At 51.5% G+C, this 17,891-nt stretch overlaps 9 protein-coding genes across 9 annotated transcripts; 1 reads left to right on the top strand and 8 right to left on the bottom strand.

Annotated features, from left to right (window-relative positions):
- Window positions 1-315: 315 nt before the first annotated feature.
- Window positions 316-1,413, bottom strand: A1O5_00831 (alcohol dehydrogenase; the record flags this gene model as incomplete). The annotated part of the gene is made up of 1 exon (XM_007741450.1): window positions 316-1,413. The coding sequence occupies one exon, from the start codon at window positions 1,411-1,413 to the stop codon at window positions 316-318; it is 1,098 nt and encodes a 365-aa protein (XP_007739640.1).
- A 565-nt stretch (window positions 1,414-1,978) lies between these two features.
- A1O5_00830 (uncharacterized protein) lies at window positions 1,979-3,483 on the bottom strand (the record flags this gene model as incomplete). The annotated part of the gene is made up of 2 exons (XM_007741449.1): window positions 1,979-3,136; window positions 3,265-3,483. 2 exons carry the CDS (start codon window positions 3,481-3,483, stop codon window positions 1,979-1,981), a joined length of 1,377 nt encoding a protein of 458 aa, XP_007739639.1.
- Window positions 3,484-3,948: 465 nt separating this feature from the next.
- On the bottom strand, window positions 3,949-5,403 carry A1O5_00829 (uncharacterized protein; the record flags this gene model as incomplete). The annotated part of the gene is made up of 1 exon (XM_007741448.1): window positions 3,949-5,403. The coding sequence occupies one exon, from the start codon at window positions 5,401-5,403 to the stop codon at window positions 3,949-3,951; it is 1,455 nt and encodes a 484-aa protein (XP_007739638.1).
- A 287-nt stretch (window positions 5,404-5,690) lies between these two features.
- Window positions 5,691-7,757, bottom strand: A1O5_00828 (uncharacterized protein; the record flags this gene model as incomplete). The annotated part of the gene is made up of 2 exons (XM_007741447.1): window positions 5,691-7,641; window positions 7,690-7,757. 2 exons carry the CDS (start codon window positions 7,755-7,757, stop codon window positions 5,691-5,693), a joined length of 2,019 nt encoding a protein of 672 aa, XP_007739637.1.
- A 269-nt stretch (window positions 7,758-8,026) lies between these two features.
- On the bottom strand, window positions 8,027-9,700 carry A1O5_00827 (uncharacterized protein; the record flags this gene model as incomplete). The annotated part of the gene is made up of 1 exon (XM_007741446.1): window positions 8,027-9,700. One exon carries the CDS (start codon window positions 9,698-9,700, stop codon window positions 8,027-8,029), a length of 1,674 nt encoding a protein of 557 aa, XP_007739636.1.
- Window positions 9,701-10,582: 882 nt separating this feature from the next.
- A1O5_00826 (uncharacterized protein) lies at window positions 10,583-11,008 on the bottom strand (the record flags this gene model as incomplete). Its single annotated transcript, XM_007741445.1, has 1 exon — window positions 10,583-11,008. One exon carries the CDS (start codon window positions 11,006-11,008, stop codon window positions 10,583-10,585), a length of 426 nt encoding a protein of 141 aa, XP_007739635.1.
- A 261-nt stretch (window positions 11,009-11,269) lies between these two features.
- Window positions 11,270-11,839, bottom strand: A1O5_00825 (alpha-N-arabinofuranosidase; the record flags this gene model as incomplete). The annotated part of the gene is made up of 1 exon (XM_007741444.1): window positions 11,270-11,839. The coding sequence occupies one exon, from the start codon at window positions 11,837-11,839 to the stop codon at window positions 11,270-11,272; it is 570 nt and encodes a 189-aa protein (XP_007739634.1).
- Window positions 11,840-13,423: 1,584 nt separating this feature from the next.
- On the top strand, window positions 13,424-15,154 carry A1O5_00824 (uncharacterized protein; the record flags this gene model as incomplete). The annotated part of the gene is made up of 4 exons (XM_007741443.1): window positions 13,424-13,555; window positions 13,613-14,098; window positions 14,208-14,728; window positions 14,857-15,154. The coding sequence occupies 4 exons, from the start codon at window positions 13,424-13,426 to the stop codon at window positions 15,152-15,154; spliced, it is 1,437 nt and encodes a 478-aa protein (XP_007739633.1).
- A 1,909-nt stretch (window positions 15,155-17,063) lies between these two features.
- Window positions 17,064-17,579, bottom strand: A1O5_00823 (uncharacterized protein; the record flags this gene model as incomplete). The annotated part of the gene is made up of 1 exon (XM_007741442.1): window positions 17,064-17,579. One exon carries the CDS (start codon window positions 17,577-17,579, stop codon window positions 17,064-17,066), a length of 516 nt encoding a protein of 171 aa, XP_007739632.1.
- Between the last annotated feature and the right edge of the window lie 312 nt (window positions 17,580-17,891).

Below are 17,891 nucleotides of genomic sequence, written 5' to 3'. Positions count from 1 at the left end.
AGATGAGCGAGTTGACGCTTGAGATGACTGACTTGGTTCAAGCAGAAATCGGGATCAATGACCCCCTCTGGAGCCCCTTCGCCCCTGTGCCACATGCGAGATGATGAAAGTGGCTTGTTCGCCTACTGTACCTCGATTACCGAAGAGCGAGCGAGGGACGGGCGCTCGGGTCACACAGTCGTCACCGAGTCGAAGCCCGAGGGAAAAGACGGAGCCCCCAAATTCCCATCCACAACAAGATGCAATTGTTTTGTCAGCCCCTGGGAATCCCATCTGACCGGCGCCACCAAAACCCATACCCAGCAAGACAGGATCCTACGCACTAGGCTGACTCTCCATAAGCACGAGCTGCGGTTTGCCTACTCTTACAGCCTCTGCATTCAATGCTTCAATCTCTGCTCCCACCAAGGGAATCCCCGACTTCATCCGCTCGGCAGCCATGACCTGCTCGATTTCCCCTGGGAAGAAAATCCTCTCTACACCCGCCATCTTCTCACACCCCACAACCCGCTGGTACAGATAGTCCATGCGGTCCTTGAACTCGTCCAAACCCATGAACAGATCAGGTTTGATGGCGATAAGAAAATGTCCAGTATCCGCAGGCTTGCTGGGGTCGTACGGATTGCTCACATGGCCAGCAAACGCACTGCCAGACAGCGCCCCGGAGAAGACATCCATCATGATCGAGAGACCGGAGCCCTTGGGACCGCCCATGGGGAGCATAACACCTTCCAATGCCGCCTCCGGGTCATCTGTCTGCTTCCCATCCTTATCCAAGGCCCAATCGAGTGGGATTTTTTCTCCGCGCCGTTTCGCTTTGTAGATCTTCCCCCTGGCCGCAACACTGGGCGCCATATCAAGGATAAACGGTGGCGCCTTGCCTGCAGGCGCACCACATGCAATGGGGCTCACGCCCATGAGTTTCTCCTTGCCTCCCCACACTGGCAACGCCGGGCTCGAGTTTGTAAACACCAGACTCATCATCCCGGCGTCGATGGCTTGCTGCACGATCCAAGCAGACATACCGAAGTGGTTGGAATGCTTGACACTGACCATTCCAATCCCATACGTGCGAGCGATCTCTATCGCATGCTTCATGCCCAGATGCGCACACAGGAATCCAAACGTATTGCGACCATCAACTTGTCCGACCACGGGGGTGACCCGGTTGAACACGGGCTGGGCAGTGGGATCAAGCACTCCCTGCCGAATGCGTTCCATATACGACGGGATGCGATTCATGCCGTGAGTGTCGACCCCCCGCAGGTCAGCCTGGATCAGACAGTCGGCTATGATCTTGGCATTCTCCTCGGACACACCGTTGCCCTGGAGGACGTCGGCGACGAAATGTCGAGCATTGTCCCCAGTCACGCAGCGTTTGGTTGCGGACTCGTTTGCCGTCACAGCGTCCATGAGCCGGGTTGGCGGTTTGTTCCAAATATGGGGTAGGAGCAGATGAAGCAAATTGCCGGTCACTTACTTGGCTTTGAAGAACTGCAGGTGAAAGAGCCAGGTAGCAGAGGGAAGGGAACAAGGCGAAAACGAAAGCTCAGCCTTGGTATAGAGGAAAAGGAGTCATCCGTTATGTACCTTATGTACCCATATATCTTGGCGACGGAGGACGTCCGCCGATCAAGCCGGACACGAAAGCCGATCGAGAGCGAAATCCGCTCCGTGAGGCTCTCGCTCCCTATTGGGACAAGTACCTAGATACGTATTCCAGGGCATTCCAATAGATCGTACCAATTAATGTATATGGTAATACCTAGAACCAGTCGAGCCGAAGGCTTCGTTTGTTTCTGTCGTTTGTTTTGTGATCTCGTCAGATTGAAAGGTGTGATAATTTCCCCCTTTTTTATGCTATTTCATTTTATCCCACGCCATCGCATCGCACGGCCGATACCGTCCATGCTAGTTATGTATTACATAGCGAAGTTCCTCGAAGTTCCCCAAACAGAAAAGGAGAGAAAGAGAAAGATCAAGCCTTCCCCCCGACGCTCTCCCCGCCCGCGTCCCTCGCCTCTCCGTCGCCCTCCTCGACCCCAAACCCGCCCCAGTCATTGAACTCGCTGGCAAACTTGACGGCGGCCTTGAGGTAGTACTTGTCGTCACCAGCGTAACCGCCGCCCCAGACTCGTTCGGCCTCGCGCATCGCGCGGCACGCCTTGACGAAGTGCGCGCTGAACTTCCACTTGCCCTCTACGGCCTCGCGGGTTATGTAGGTGTCCCAGTCGCGGCCGTGCAGGTCGACGTCGGTGACGTAGTCGATCTTGATCAAGGGTCGAAGTTGGGCGATGTAGATTGCCAGGGCGATGAGGAGCCATTCGCGCACCAGGGGCACGTGGTGGCTGGCGTCGAGCAAGGGGATCAGGATCCGCACGGCGTGCGATGTCGTCAGGACGTGCACGAGGAAGAAGTCCCACCCGTGTGTCCAGCCGACGCTGGGCGCGCTGGCGATCAGTAGAGCTGTCGCGAGCGCCTGGGACTGTGCGAAGTCCTTCGTCGGGTCCATGATCCGCCACGCGTGAAAGTGTTCGAGCAGGATCGAGGTCAGCGCCTCGTCGCTCAGCAGGTGTGAGAGATTGTCCCCGCCAGGGTGCTTGAACACGCCGTCGAGACGGCTGTCGCCATGGACCCTGGCAAAGACCTCGAACAGGTTATTCGTCGAGTACGTCAGCGGATTCGCCGAATGCGACGCCGGTGTCGCCGTCTCGAGCAGCTTTGCGAGTGTCACGTCGTAGCAGGTCGCCGCAAGCCCCAGCGCCTCCATCGCCACTTCCCTGCTATTCAGCTCATACGCATACCCGAGATGGATCAACGGATGGCCCAGTCCAGCGGTCAAGCAGTTGAAGATCGGCTCCACGTTTGGCTCGTCCTTTTTTGGGTTTCCCCTCTCGAACAGAAACTTCTCAACCACGCATTTCCAGTCGTACCCAGCTAGCACGAGCTGGTCCTCAAAGAAGTCGACGAACGCGCGCTGGTATTCACGCTTGCCCAGATAGTCGCGGTAGTCGTGCAGGGCGATCTCCGAGGGCGAATCAACCCAGGGTTCATGGCCTTCGTGTGCAGCGGCGTCGTCGTAGATGGCGAATAATTGGTCCGCGGACGCCGAGAAGAGATACGCAGAACCGAGGATCTATTATGATGAATAAAGTGAGTTATTCCCTTCTCACGGTGGAAACGTCAAGTAATCTGGAAACTGGCGAAAGAAAAAAACGTGGGACATCAAATGCGGGAATTCCAGGGGGAAAGAAAGCTCCTTACATGAGGCGTGTGGTTGTGAAACCTCAAATGATTGAACAGAATAGAATAGTTCGCATGGTTCAGTCTCAGCAGGTGCTTGACAGTCCGCGCTCGTTTGTCCACCGAGGTTTCCACGTCATGGACCTCGACGGGAGGGATGGCGATCGCTTTGGCGGAAGAGGACGAGCTCCGGCCAAAGCCCCGGCCAAAGCGGGAGAGGGATGTGAGTGACGAGCACATCTTTGAGCGATCTGGGCAGTTTTTATCGAGACAGGATTACATGGAGTTGTGTTCACATGATGGACTCTTTCGCACGGGAAAGAAAGTTCCAGGAGAGCTCAGAGAGGAATGAATGAGGCGGAGGAGAAGCGGAAACGTCCAAGATCTCAAAAGTTTCCCCGCAATTGGCCTCAGGCTGGCGAGCTCACCTACCTGCCCATCATTGGCACAGCCGCAGACACGTTACAATCACAGAGAAGACGGCAGACGGCGCGAAATCTCCATAGATGGTTGGTCATTTATCAAGGAAGGATATATCTGAAAGTGACATGTATTCCGAGACCCATCTCTATCCATTTGTCTCCCCGGTAAACAGAATTCCATCAAAAACTTAATTGCATTCAGATACTGGAAACCCTCCTCAAGAGCCCTGCATATGAGTGATGCTACTCAGAAAGATCCCGTTCTGCAAAGTCCTACCAACTCTTACAACCCCACCGGCTCCTTCTTGATCTTGGATCCTGTCACGCCATCAACCGCTATCGTCGAACAAGTCTCCGCTTCGCCTGCAACATCTGAGTCCACTTCGATGATAGTTGAAATAGCTGGTGGCTGGCCACTGGTGCCTTTCTGCAGACCTAATTCGCTGGACGCGATGGAGGATCCCGACGGGACGACAGTCGTTCTAGTGTTACCTCCTCCATTGGTGTTCTTCGTGGTCGGGTTCGCTGGTAGCGGTAGCGGTGTTGTTAATGTCCAGGTAACAGATGGTAGACGACCGCTCTGATTCTGCTGCTCCTGCTCGACGCTTCGTTCCTCAGTCACGCCGGACTGCATTGAAATATGCCGATTCTTTGCGTTTGGCGTCTGCAAAGCGCATGTCTCGGGATCTAGTCTGTATAACGGCATGTTCAGCATGTCTTGGTATGAGTTGGCATATGGGTTCAGGATCATCTTGTCGGAGGTATCATCTGTCGACAACGTAAGTGAGTTTTGGTCTGGACCAACTGCCAACCATGGCAACACATTCTGGCTCTGATTGTGGCCACCTAATGGCAGATAGGAGCCACGCGAGAATGCCTGTGTGGTGGCATATGGAGCCATATTGGCAGGGAGCGACGGCGCCTGTGATGGAGCCGATGGAGTTTGCTGGGGCCCGAAGAAGGTATTTATGGTCCGAGACAAGGGATAGCTGAGTGAAACACTGTCGCGACCTACAGCATTCCGCAATGCCTGGTCTTCCGCTGGTGTCTCTGGTTCCTTCTTCACGATTGTGGCACCGACATCAGCTCCCTCGCATTCGCATACAGGTTCCTGGGGCTCCTGCTTGATGATCGGAATTGGCGTCCTTACATCGTTGCAAGCTGTTGAAGTCGTATGGGGCTCTGTCTTGATAGCAGGTGTAGGCGTGACTTTCTGCGCAAGCAGTCCAGCATTTGCAAACGATGCTCTTGGCACTGGTTTGAGTGAGATGGTTGGCTGATCCCAGAATGAGCCTAGGTACATTTGCGCCGGTTCTGTAGGGTACGTGGGATACCATAGATGCATGTATGACTGTGGCTCGACCTTGATTCTTTTGGGGTCATGATCTGGGTGCATGACATATTGACAAGCGGCTCGTTGGTTGGCCAGTCGCTCATTCTCTTCTTCCTCAAGAAGGCGCTTGTTCCTTGGTTTGCTCTTGCAAGACTTGTTTTCGCCCGTGTTGGTGTTTTCTTTCCTCGGCTTTGCTGGTTTGGGCTGGCTGTTGACTACATCTTCAAACTGCGATCTCATTCGGCTGTACCTCATTCGGGCTGCGTGACCATTGGATATGCCGAGACTGTCTGCGACTTGATTCCAGTTGATTGATCTGAGGTCCAATTGCTTGAGAATTGTGTAAAGGAAAACTGGGGTCTGAGGGTCATTCGCAAAGTTCTTGGTGCGCCTGATTGAAACCATTGTGAGAAGAATCTCAACCAGTTCGTGGATAGCACTGCACAAGAGACCTGAGAAGATGTTGAGACGGATGGTTGATGGAGTCTGAGTATGAGGAAGCATATTTATGGCCAGGTTTAATGCCGCACTAGAGCCGGGCTTTGTGAACTGCACTCACCAGGAGCAAACCTTCTCAGATGTCAAGCTGGGGTGCTTTGTTCAATGGGGAGCGCAAGCACTTTGGGGGCTAGAGACATTGACAAACAACTGCCATTGTGGTAAGAAAGGTTGATAGATCCAATGCCGATGTCTCAGAGCTTATTGTCGAACTTCAACGCACCACTCATGGTGTAATCTTGGTCTTCCGGCTGTTCTCCGAACAAGACGTGCTCACGACCTCCTCTAGAAGTCCACCAAGCAACGCAAGTTGCCGCACGCTCAACATCCATCTCGCCATTGCTCAGCGTGTCCCAAAGTCGTTGTTGACATTGTTTTCTTTGACTTGGATTTCCAACCTTGTGCAAGAGTTCTGCAGTTAAAGGAAGCCAATCCTCCAATAATGGAATTGGCAGGAAACTCAAACAATCAATAATTGCAAGAAGAAAGACAGCCTTTTCAGACAGAGGTTGACTGTTCTCTATGGGAAGATCTGGGTTGGGAGGAACTAAATCCTCTGACGCGTGGTCCATCCGTTCTCTGAGCAGATCGAGAACAACGGCCTGCGTAAGGGGCATAGAGACCGCAATGGCGGACGGTGGCGCTGCAAGACGAACAACAGATTTAATCGCTAATCGGAACTGACGCGGCGTCAGTGGCTTTGGAAAGCTTTGGAGCAGTGTCTCGACGTAAAATGGAACCATTGTCATCGCAAGCTCTGCATTCTGGGGAGCAGCAAGGATGGCCAGCATAACACTGTGAGCAGCTTCATAGATCTCTCCCAAACGCGGATCTCCTTGTGGATCAACATACGGTGCTGCGGCATTAAAGAGAAGTTCTCGGTTGGTTTGTGGAGAGAGTGTCAAGGTGAAATGTTCGGCAGTGTTGAGGAAGAAGAGATCCTGGAGTCTGTCGAGGGGATGAGGAGAAATCCGACCAAGATCAGCTGGTCGGATTGATTCCATGAAATTCTCTGCTTGCAACGTGTATTGACTCAGAATATCGATGGCTGTGAAGTTGACGAATACGTACTGAGAGGATGAGGTGAGGCCAAATCGATGTGCTATGAAGTATGTATCACGCAAAATGTGCAGGCATTGCATGGCTATGCCTGGGCAATTCGAATCAGAGGCCAAGACCCTGTCGCAGAGGAGCCTTCCTAGCACAGATCGGAGACTGATGACCACGGAGAACATGGTGTCTCTAAGAACCTGTAGGAGAACAGGGAAGGTCTTGTTGATAGTTTCCTGGTCCAAACATTGAGCTTCTTCCCTAGTGTCGACTTCGGACAACTTGTTCTGTCTCCACGAGGTGGCAAGAGTCCGTGAAAACTCAGCTACTCTGTTTATGCTGTAGATGATCAGGGATCTGTCATGGACGTTCTCAATGCTGTGAGCGATCAAGCGCGACAAAGCGCCAAGTGCAGATACCAGGTTTCTTGATTTGATCTCAGTGACTTTGCGGAAAGACGTGGAATTCGACGTCCAGTTGAACTTTTGCTCGGGAGAGGGCCGGACGTCGTAGTCGATGACCCCGAGCCAATACCCGTGCTCAAGACCCTCCCGAGAGAAGAATGTCGCATCGACCAATATCGGCAGCAGCAGATCGTAACTGACTTGTTCCCGGTGGGCATCGGAGAGGATTGGGAAGGTATGGTTCAAGACGAAGACAACAGCTAGTTCGCAATTAGGCTCAGCGTCTTTCTGCTGGAGAGCCAGGTTTGACGCGACCACCAGCGCTCCCTCGAGTTTGTTCCTGAGGCCTGAAGCTAGTCCTTCAAAGTCCTTCGACTGGAAAGCCAGGAGCAGTGCCCCAAGCAATAACGTATGCCTCCACCGAGGGGACTTGTCGTTTGCCCCGTGCACAACAGCCATCGTCCATTCCGTGACTGTGAGTTGGCTCCTCGTATGTTCCCGCGCTGGGCTATGTTTATCTTCAATCAAGCGCAGCACTGCTGTGTAAAAAACGCTGAATATCTGCCGACATCGGGCGACTTCTGTTGGCACCAGATAGAGCACATCGTTCGACAGGAGCTGTGATGTCAACAACGTTATATTGAGAGGATTCGAAAGGCGCGAGAGGAGGCTAGTGGCTGTTGGCAGCAATCTGAAATCACTTAGCAAGACCGGCTGATCAAGACGCGCTCTCACCTACCGGGCGGCATCGTCTGGATGCTCTGATGTCCGTAGAGACCTCAATAAGGTCGCGAGCGACCTGTCCATGGCCTGCAGGAGTTTATTTACACGAAAACATTGAGAACGACGTGCGAAGACTGCGAATGAGGATGGATCAGACTTGATCACACCCAGGCTTGCCCAGGTTTAGACGCTGTCCCGTAACAGCCGAGGTTGAACCAGACAAGGCCGCACTAATCAAACCAAACAAGGCTGAAGTTTTGGAGCACAGTCACTTAGTTCTTTTCGTCAAAAGCTGCCGCTCACCAGCGCTATCTATGTCAAAACTGTACATCTATACAAGCCCAGTCAAGATTCTACAAGAACTCTACTGGGCCCAACTCCTCCATCTCCAAGTCGCTGTCTTCTTCGGCGTCGAAATCATAGTCTTCGTCAAACTCAGGCCCATCTAGGTCTTCAACAGGCGTAGGATGATCTGCTGGAAACCATTCAGAGAGATCTGAATAGTTCGAGAGGCTGTCGTCCTCAACATAATTCTGTCTCTCCTCTGAGATGTGCCATGGCTTCCTCCAGCTCCGGGCTTCAAAGGGGTTGATTCCACCATTGTTGATAAAGTCAAGAATAGCATCACTTGGAACACGAGATGGCACTTGTTGTTCTGTGCCTAGTTGCAGTGGATTCTCTTCAAGGTCTTTGTTATCATAATCCCAAGGGCTGTTTAACTCGAAGGAATCAAGCCGAAATTCTGGAGTTTCCCACCACTTTTGCACCAGATCCTGCCACCTTCCTCGCAGATAGGGTCTTCTCAGAGTAAGGTGCCTCAGCCTCGGTTGCATGGATACCCAAGAACATATCTGTTCGATCGTAAAATCGATTTCCTCAAAAACAACCGTGTGAAGGTCCGGAAAGGTGACAAAAGGCAATATGTTTTCTTGTGCAATATCCAGGTCACCGAAAGGAATGCCGAAGTGACTGTAATTTGCTGCCGACCCGTTCGGAGGAGCGATCCTGACCCCGGATGACGTTAAGCAGATCTCAAGTCGCCTCAGTTTCGATGCTCTGGCCAACGCTCCAGCCAGTATGGTTGCTTGAGGGATTGCTCCTGACAATACGCCCACATCCACTTCGAGGCAGAGACTCAGTACGGTCAGGTTTCGAAACCCGTAAACAAGCACATCATCATCTTGGGGACCCAGCGACCGGATATATATGCCGCGCTTCAAAAAGAGATTTCCGTCTCGCTTTATCTCAAGATGTCGTATATCCGAGCTTGAATCAAGGTCGCTCAGAGCACGCCAGATGCCCATGAATCCATGTGACGGCCAGTCGTGCGTGTCTGGTTGGAGGCACAACCTGAGGGCATAATCTGGCATAGGAAAAATCTTCCTTAGTTGCTGAAGAGCACCTGTGCTTTCCAGTCGCGGAGAATCTAATGCCCTGCAACCGGCTTCGGCTTCGACGCAGACAACACGATGAAGATTTTGGAGGGGCGGTAATGCTTCGCGGAAGAATTCATAGAGGCGCTGAGGGTTTTGTAAGCTAGCTTTTTCAGCATACAAATCCCTGATGGCATCGAGCATAGCTAGAATCTCGTTTTGGCTAGGCCGCTGCTCCGAGTCAAGCATCGCTCTGTCACCTAGTCGACCCGTCGCTAGTATTCTTTCCGCGAAGATTGGTAGCTCGGGGTCTACGCCAGCAATCGACTGGGCAATCGTCTCGGCCAAGTACTCCGTTCTCCTATGTCTGAAGAAGGGCGGATCTTGGTTGTCCCAGGAGCGTCGATTATCGATGATGAGGTCAAAATTCATCTCCTGATACTGAAGCTCTTCGACAGCGTGGCGGAGTGTGGGGTGACGGCAGATGTTCTGAAGCCGATCCAGGGTGAGGCATGAAGCATAGACTGTTCGAAACAAGACAGGGGTAACATTGTTCGACAAGGCCCTGCTTACTAGGCGAATAGCCTGCAGGTCCGTCCGCTCCAGGACGGAGAGCACCTGTGCCAAGATCTCCGCTGGGAATTGGTCAAGCATATTCTGTGACAGGTGAAGAAAGAGCGAAATACAGGAAGAAAATAAGTTTGAAGTCCCAAGATTTATATATGTCGAGCACACAGGCAGCAACCGGTCAGCACGAGCAACATTGCAGATAAAGGCGTTCACTGGTTGCCTTTCTTCACTTTGCCCTTTTAGGCCCAATCTGTAACAGCTAGATAGGTTAGAGACTCACAGCCTTGGTGGCCTCAGCCACCGTGTGATTGCCTCGTCTATACGTCGACATCAATCGCCGTGGTGAATAGCGGCCAGGGCTAGTCCGTCTTGACCCCATTCCCCATCTTCTTGCATGCTCTGCGGATGCAAAGGGAAATTCTAGTTCCTTTGAAGTCTGTCTCTCGGTTGTGTTACACAACAGGAATAGTTAACAATAAGGACTGCGTTAGACATGACACCTGTATCTTCAATGCTGTATTCTCCACGACTTGCATAAGAGATAATCTTTCGTCACCTCCCATCCTGACTTATATCCGCTCGACGATGTTGGCATCATTTCAAAAGCACGGCTTGAGAATAGTCTTCACCAAACAAGAAAATTTACATGGAGAATTGCGGAACGTTGATCGACCATGAGGGAACAGCCCAATTGAACACCGTTTGATTCCAAGTGCCAGCTGGAAGATCCATAAGAGGAATCGGCGAAACAGATGTTGCGTTGCCAATGTAGTTAAAGTCGCTGAGTTTGGACGAAGTCTTGAGAGATCATGTTTGTCAGTTAAAAATGCATGACAGCCCTATATACGACTATGGGACAAAGCAGCGGAATCAACTAAGGTCGAGCAAGCTAAGAAGTGATATGGGTAGAAACAGACTCGAGATTCACTTACAATGATTGTTCCATTTATTGCTGACCAAGCCGTGTCAAAATCGAGCGTCAACAGCACAGAGCTGTTCCCGGAACTGATCACTTTGAAGTAGACCGTGCCCTCTCCTTCCCCCGCTGTTGCAGCCCACGAAAGCGGATTGAAACTTCCCATCACTGCTGCGGTTGGTAACGTCTCTGCCCCCCCGGTGATGTACGAACAGTTGTTGCATGTAGTGACTCGTGCTGAGAATCGTCATGTCGTAGTCAGCCCGTAAAGCTACCAGATTTGGAGTCCACTCTTCGTAATTAAGATTTGCAAAGCTGGGGGCATAGGCACTCATCTTCACAAAATTTGGGTTGCGTTCCGCACTGAGCAGATACAGGCCCTCTGCAATCGCAGCCGCAAGTGTTGGGTAGAAGATGTGTATGTCTGGGGCCCAGGAGTAGTTGACATGTCCAGATGCGGTGTCAATCTGATACATCGAGTACTCGCCGACGAATACGCTGACGTTCTGATTGTCTGTGCACTCTTGCCAGTTGTCATAGGAGTTGAAGCCCTCGACGAAAAAGGATGCTTCTTCCTAATGGTGTGTGTCCCACATCGAGCCTTGGAGGCAGCGTGATATTGTAGTCGGGATTCTCATTAAAGGCGGTGGAAATCAAATGTGAGATCGAGATAGACAGCTTTGATGCTGCTCTAGAGATAGTCCCATCGATAGGGATAGATTAAACTGAACCAATCTTCATTTCCGATCTCGATATAGTTGACTTTGAAGGTTCAGCGCGGCCATGGGAAGCACGTAGAGCGCCATATGGTGTATCCCTGTCTCCAGTGACGTATTCGAGTTCGTTGAGGATGTCCTCGAGCACGTCCCCATACGGTCCTCCGGAAAGGAGACGCCGTCTCGGCCCCATATATCCAGAGAAAAGCCGGCGTACACGGCAAGGACAGGCTCAATACCGCCATCCTCGCAGAATTGCAGGTACTCCAACAGCCCCAGACCATCAGTGTTCATATATCCCCAGTTTCTAATACGGCCTTTGCGAACTTTCAAGGGTCCAATTGTTTCGTTCCATTTCCAACGCTGGTCAACACTCAGGCCTTGGAGATTATTGCCTCCAGGGAAGCGCAGAATCTTTGTTCCTAGATCCACAATTGTCTGACCCAGATCACGCCGAATGCAGTTGGCGCGGCCGTTGAAGGTTTCTGGGAAGAGACTGACCAAGGAGAAGTAGTACATATTGCCCGCAACTTCTGCGGCGTCAAACGTGATGGCAAATGTATTGTTAGAATTTGGGGGTCTCGGCGGCATTGGTAAGCTGTATGGCGTCCTGCGTATATCCAAAACTCGAGATATTGTTGCCTGGGTTGAACCGAATTGTTAATGTGCTCTAGACATCGGGCGTTAGGTTGGAGCGTGGTGAGACATCGATATGAGTGAGAGTGCCGTTGTTTGGCACCTTGTTCGTTTTGATGTAGAACGAGGCATTGTATGTGCCTGGTTGCACATCTATACCCCCAAAAACCCTCATTCATGATTCCCGCTTCACCAATTGCATTGAAGGGAATATCAAGCTCCAGAGCAACAGGAAGCGCATCCGATAGATGATGTAGTAAGGCCAAGGTCAGACTGACATCACCTACACCCCTCCAACCCGTTATGACCGGACCCCATGGAGAATGGGATTTTCTGCCTCTAGAACGGTGTTTCCAGGGATCCCAGGAGCTAATCCTGTAATGGCGCCGGAGCCTTGTAGGGCACGGTTGACCAGGGCTCCGCAACAGATGCCGCCATCCCCAGAGTGAGAGATATCCTCATGCATCCTTTCTCGTCAGCGCTACACAAATCTGTAACTAGTAACATGTCTCACCAGCCATGAAGAAGGGGCGCTGTTTGGTTCCTGCCGCTGACAGTAAGAGAGATGCTGACTTCAACGGATCCGATAGTGCTGTTTTATTGGGTAGCATTGATAAATTCGAAGGACTGCCTCTTGTGCGGGCTTCGTACAATGCTTCGAACCCATGAAGAGTTGCTCACCAGCAGCAGAACTGCCGACACTCTCAGGAACAACATTTTGGTCTTTGCTTGGAGAGATTTCTTTCAAATTCACCCTTCACATAAACAGATGCTCTGTACAACTTTCTCCTCCTCAGACAGAAATTCTCCGGTTGTCATTTTGTGGGACACACGTCGATGCATAAATCGGGGCCCCATGCTAGGAGTTATGTATAATTTCTCCAGCCAATAGATGACAAACTGCAACTCCTAAATCAATAGCAATACTGGGAAACTTATCTGTTGAGCTGACTTTTTGCGTACACTCCGCTTTGTCTCAATCTTGGTCAAGGCTAGATTTTCATTGCAGATCTTGGTGTGGTCTCATGTTTCCACTGTAAGTCGGTAGATTTTATTAGTGACAGCTAATTAGAATTGTAAGTGGTAAGTTGTGAGAGCTAGCCGCACGGCGCATGGGGATTTCAGATCCGATTCCCGGTTGGACTCGGTGCAGTAGAGACCGGACGAGACCTTAGCTTGATCACCACGCCTCTCGTCTGATGATTAGAAGTGCCCGATAGCAAGTAGTCATACACTAGTGGAGGTACACAGGGACGATGAAGGACTGGATTTAAAATGTAGAGTCAAAAGAGTGGAGTGGAATTTGTCTCTTGCACTACCCCGCAGGTTCCGGAATATTGTTGTTCCGGCAAAGGTGGTGCGGCTTCTCTATCAACAGACCAAAACTCATGCCAACATTTTCGCTGGGCATATAAACTCTCAGAACAGCTGCATCGAGCGCACGGTATACGCAACTTAAATGCCAACGGTGCCCCCCGGGTCTGTCTGAAGTGGCAGGGCATCTACCGTGGAATACTGTGGCTTTGACATATTGGCAACATGACATCAAGCAGAGAACCTCCACAAACGTCACGACTTTTCCCTGCAATGCGAATCGCTAGCGCCCCCGTCTCTATGCTTAAGAAATATCGAATTGGGGTTCATGGCTTCGAGATAATGGACCTCCGCACAGTCTGAAACATGAAACGAAACAGCTCGAACCATGCTCTGCAATAAAAACATGCACAGGGAGCCGAACTGCCAAAGAATGACGGCAAAGGTTCTGCGTACGAGAAGGACGAGAACCAAGCGCCGGGCGGAAGTAATCATGATGCAGAGAAGAACTCACCAGAAACCCCTCCTTTGCCAGTCTGCCTCTTCGACCCATCAATCAAGGCTGTGCGCAAGGAACTCGCGAAGGAATGGTCCCTCACAGTCCTGATACTCTTCTGCTTCATTATTTGTGTCCTTTCTCTCTACTGGGCCGTTCTATTCCATGTACCGCGGAACCTGTCGACTTTGACCGTGGCCGTGGTCAGCTTTGATGGTCGGATTCCGCCCTTTGAAGGAACAACACCCCTAGTTGGACAATTTGTTGAACAGCTTGCACGGGAACAAGCAGTGCTCCCTGCTTATACACTGGGATACAGGGTCGAATCTCCGGACAAATATAGCGGCAACCCGCTCGCCGTGAGACAAGCCGTCTACGATGAGCACGCCTGGGCCGCCATTAATGTCAATAGCTAACGCAACGGCGCTTCTCCAACAAGCTGTAATGACAGGAAATTCTAGCTACTCTCCCCTTGCTGCCTGCCAGATAGTCCTCAACTCGGCACGAGACTAGACAACCTACAGCGACTACATTGGCCCTCAGCTGTTCGAATTTCAAATCAATGTGGTGTCAACGTTTGGAGAACAATGGATCTGGAATGTCCTGTCGAACACCTCGCTCGACGCGGCCACATACTCCCGTGCGCCACAAGCATTGAACCCGGCGATTGCTTTCTCCTCGTTCGATCTTCGGCTCTTTGTGCCTGCACAGGCCACACCGGCCGTAACGATCGGCCTCATCTACCTGGTCATCATTGCGTTCTTCTCCTTCTCCCTTTTCCTACCGGTATACACCAAGTTCCTGGTCCCAAAGGGCCACCCACCCCTGCATTTTTGGGAGCTGGTTCTCTTGCGTTCACTCATGACGACAGCTACTTATTTCCTAATATCTCTGGCTTACTCGCTGGTATCACTGGCTTTCCTCATCCCCTTCTCTAATGATTACCCACACGAAGGCGCCACGCTTGCAAAGGACCCAGATGCTTACGGACATGCGACACTTGTGGTGTATTGGATGTTGAACTGGGTGGAAATGTATGCATTAGGTTTTGCTAGTGAGGAACATAACCATGATCATTGGCCAGCCGCGGACTGCTCTGTTGGGTTCTGTTGCCGCCTCGTCACCCTTTACACAAGCATCAGCGCTGACCAACTCATCCAAGCTGGCTCGTCTTCTGGGTCATATCCAATGTCTCCACTGCCTTTTATGCGATCCCCTTAGCGCCAGGCTTCTTCCAGTTTGGCTACGCCTGGCCCTTATACCACATTGTCAACGCCAGCCGCACGCTCATAATTGATACACACAGTCGGATCGGCTTAAACTTTGGCGCGCTATTCGCATGGTGCGCGGTGGATACCACGTTGTTTCCTTTTTGCCGTGTTTTTATGCGCCGGAAGACCAATAAAGAGTGGATGCGAAAGGTCCCTCGGAGCAAAATACAGTACCTCATTGACGGATAGATCTAGAGCTCCATTTAGAAGGCCAGATCTTTGAGGGGAGCAGTTCTGTGGTTCCTCTGGCTAAGAGTCCTTCGAGGGTCGCAAAAGCCAGGAACAGATTCCGACATTGAAACAGGGGCATCGCATCAGAAGTGGAATGCTTTTCGGGTCTCGAAAAGCTGTTTGAGCTGCCTGGCTTTGAACGGCAAAACTCTCGGACAAATTCGTCTTGATCTCCCCCACGCCATGCCTCAAGGGACAGACTACACTGCGAATCTCTCGCTTCGCCTGTCGTGCCTCTTCTATCCTACCCTGGATGACCATCTCCCAATCCCACCTCTTCATCTAGGCTAGTGCGCTGGTGAAACGGCTGTACTTGCACAGCCTAGGACAACTAGGTCGTATCGAACGAAAAACTTGTCGCCGGTGTTCCCATTACGATGAGACGCTCGCCGCTTTGCTCGCCCTGGGCTCACCTCTTGCTTCCTAGGCCATCCCTGAGCCATCCCTGATCGTTCCCTAAGTGCTCCCGGAGTTTTGCTAGATCCTTTTGGTCTTCCTCTTCATCCACAACACCATCTTTCGTCAACTTTAGACGATGGGACCCGTTTGAGATGTTGCGGGATCTCAATCTGGCCACCTTCTCTAATATACTCGCCCTGCTTAGGTCCGCTGCTTCTGTGGTGCTCTCTTACGCGGCAATGATGAATCTCCGCCCGCTTCGAAGACCTTGTTAGACACAGCCTTGGAGACGGCTAGGCGTTGGCACGACTCAATACCCTCATTGGACATGCGGAAGGCTCTGCCAGGGAGCAAGTCTTCCTCTTCGTACGGTTCGATCCCTTAGGATTGCTTTGATCTCATATTCTTCGTCGTCTCCTACAACGATAGACCCTGGCTGGCTGTCGTCCGTAACTTGAGAGTCCAGCGGGTCCGTAGATGCGGTACGGAGGAGCAGTGCAATTCAGAGCTCCAACTCAGGCTGCGGAGACAACTACACTATTCTCTGGCATTTCATCCTTACAGCCAGACCGTCCAGGCGCATGGTTGTGTTGCTACTCCTCTTTCCCCTCTACCGTCGCCCCGCCATGGCTGCCCCTAACATCCTCAACTCCAAGCCAAGTTGGCTGCGGGGAAGAAGTCGAAAAGCAATGGAGCTGGTGTGGGTGTTGATGTTTGGCTGAAATTAGACAGTCCGTCATGCCCCTAACGGCCCTCATTTTCCCTGTCTGAGAATGAGGCTGAAGCAGAGATGTATCTGTGTCCATCTCGAAGCATTCTGTGAGACTTGGCAGCTCATTGCGGTCGTGCCGCCGCAAACCTATTCTTCCCCCTACTCTCCTTTGGGACCCCGTCCGGCCGGTTGAGAAGAAGCGACATGGCATTAGTGTGGCTTTGTCTGGTCGAATGGCGGGTCTTCAGGGTGTTACGCACAAGCCCCGAAATTCGTCATCCAGATAAAACGGGAAATCAATAAATTCTCAGGAAAAAAGAGAGCAATGACCTTACAGTTTAGTTTGACGCCACTATCCTCATCAACTTCTCGAATCATGGCATTCAGATCATCATCTGTCACATCTTCACCTCTAGCTCTTGAGACGGAGCAGAGCTCTGCTGGAGCTATAAACCCATCGCCATCAGCGTCGCAGCGATTAAAGAGATCTTAAAGTTGGTCCTGGTCTCGACGCCTTGAAGACATCAAAAAGTCGTCGAATTGTTCCCCTGGATGAAGAGATTAACAACGTTGTGCTAGTGACCAGGACCAGGCCCAGATCTCACAGTGGACTCTTTCGACACCATCCAGACCATTTTCTCGAATCATGCTCGCGATTTCGTCGTATGTCATGCCAGCCTCACGAGCGAAATGAAAGAATATTTCATCTCGCGAAACGAGCCAATTTTTATCGGTGTCGATTTGGTTGAAGATCGCTCAGTGCAACTCTGTGTCCTCCTCTTCAGAATCCATGTCGGATACTTTCATCTTCGATCGAGCTGGCCTTTTGTGCTCGAGGACTTTAGAATAGGCGTTCTCTTCGACGTGTTCGACCTGCGCTTTAATCACCGCATCGTGGCCGTTCTCAGTGGCCCATTCCAGCGGCGTCCTGTTGTACTTGGTGTCCCTGTGGTTGATATCCGCATTATCGGCCTCAAGGAGCAGATTAACCACCGCCTCGTGTCTGTTCCGTGGCGCCCACCACAATGCGGTCCTGCCGTACCTATCTTGACAGTTGACATCTACGTTTCCCGTGCTAAGCAGCTTCTGTACGACCGCCGCGTGTCTCTTGATTGCACACTGCTGGATAATACAGCAGCTTTGTAGGCAAATCGAGCTTTCGGTTCGACCGCTTTCAATGCCGTTCGTTGTAGTGTGTTCTGGGATAAGGCGAATCGGAGGAGGATCCTGCCCTGCCACAAAATCCTGAGTACGTAATGTCGCGGCTGACATGAAGAAAATTTGATGCAAGGTAAATGAAAGTCAGTCATGAAAGTCAGAGGCGGGTGAATGACAAGCTCGACGGCCATTAGGCTTTTCGTTCTCGAGTAACCCGGGTACATGCTTCCAAGGTTGCAGCACGTACCGCCAAAACCTCAAGCCCCTTGGAATTTCTCCGAATAAAACTTCGATGGTTACGCCGTGAGTGTGATCTCACAACTTTGCCCTGAGATAGAGTGCCCCTTAGGGCCTCTATAACTCATCGAGAAGGCGGTCCGTTGTTCTTCATGGTCTAAACCCCTGCTCAAAGGTATTTACTGCAAT

Source organism: Cladophialophora psammophila (assembly GCF_000585535.1).
Source record: "Cladophialophora psammophila CBS 110553 chromosome Unknown aczJe-supercont1.1, whole genome shotgun sequence".
NCBI lineage: Eukaryota > Fungi > Ascomycota > Eurotiomycetes > Chaetothyriales > Herpotrichiellaceae > Cladophialophora > Cladophialophora psammophila.
Note: the sequence above shows the minus strand (reverse complement) of the source record. Positions and strands in the feature narration are given on the sequence as shown.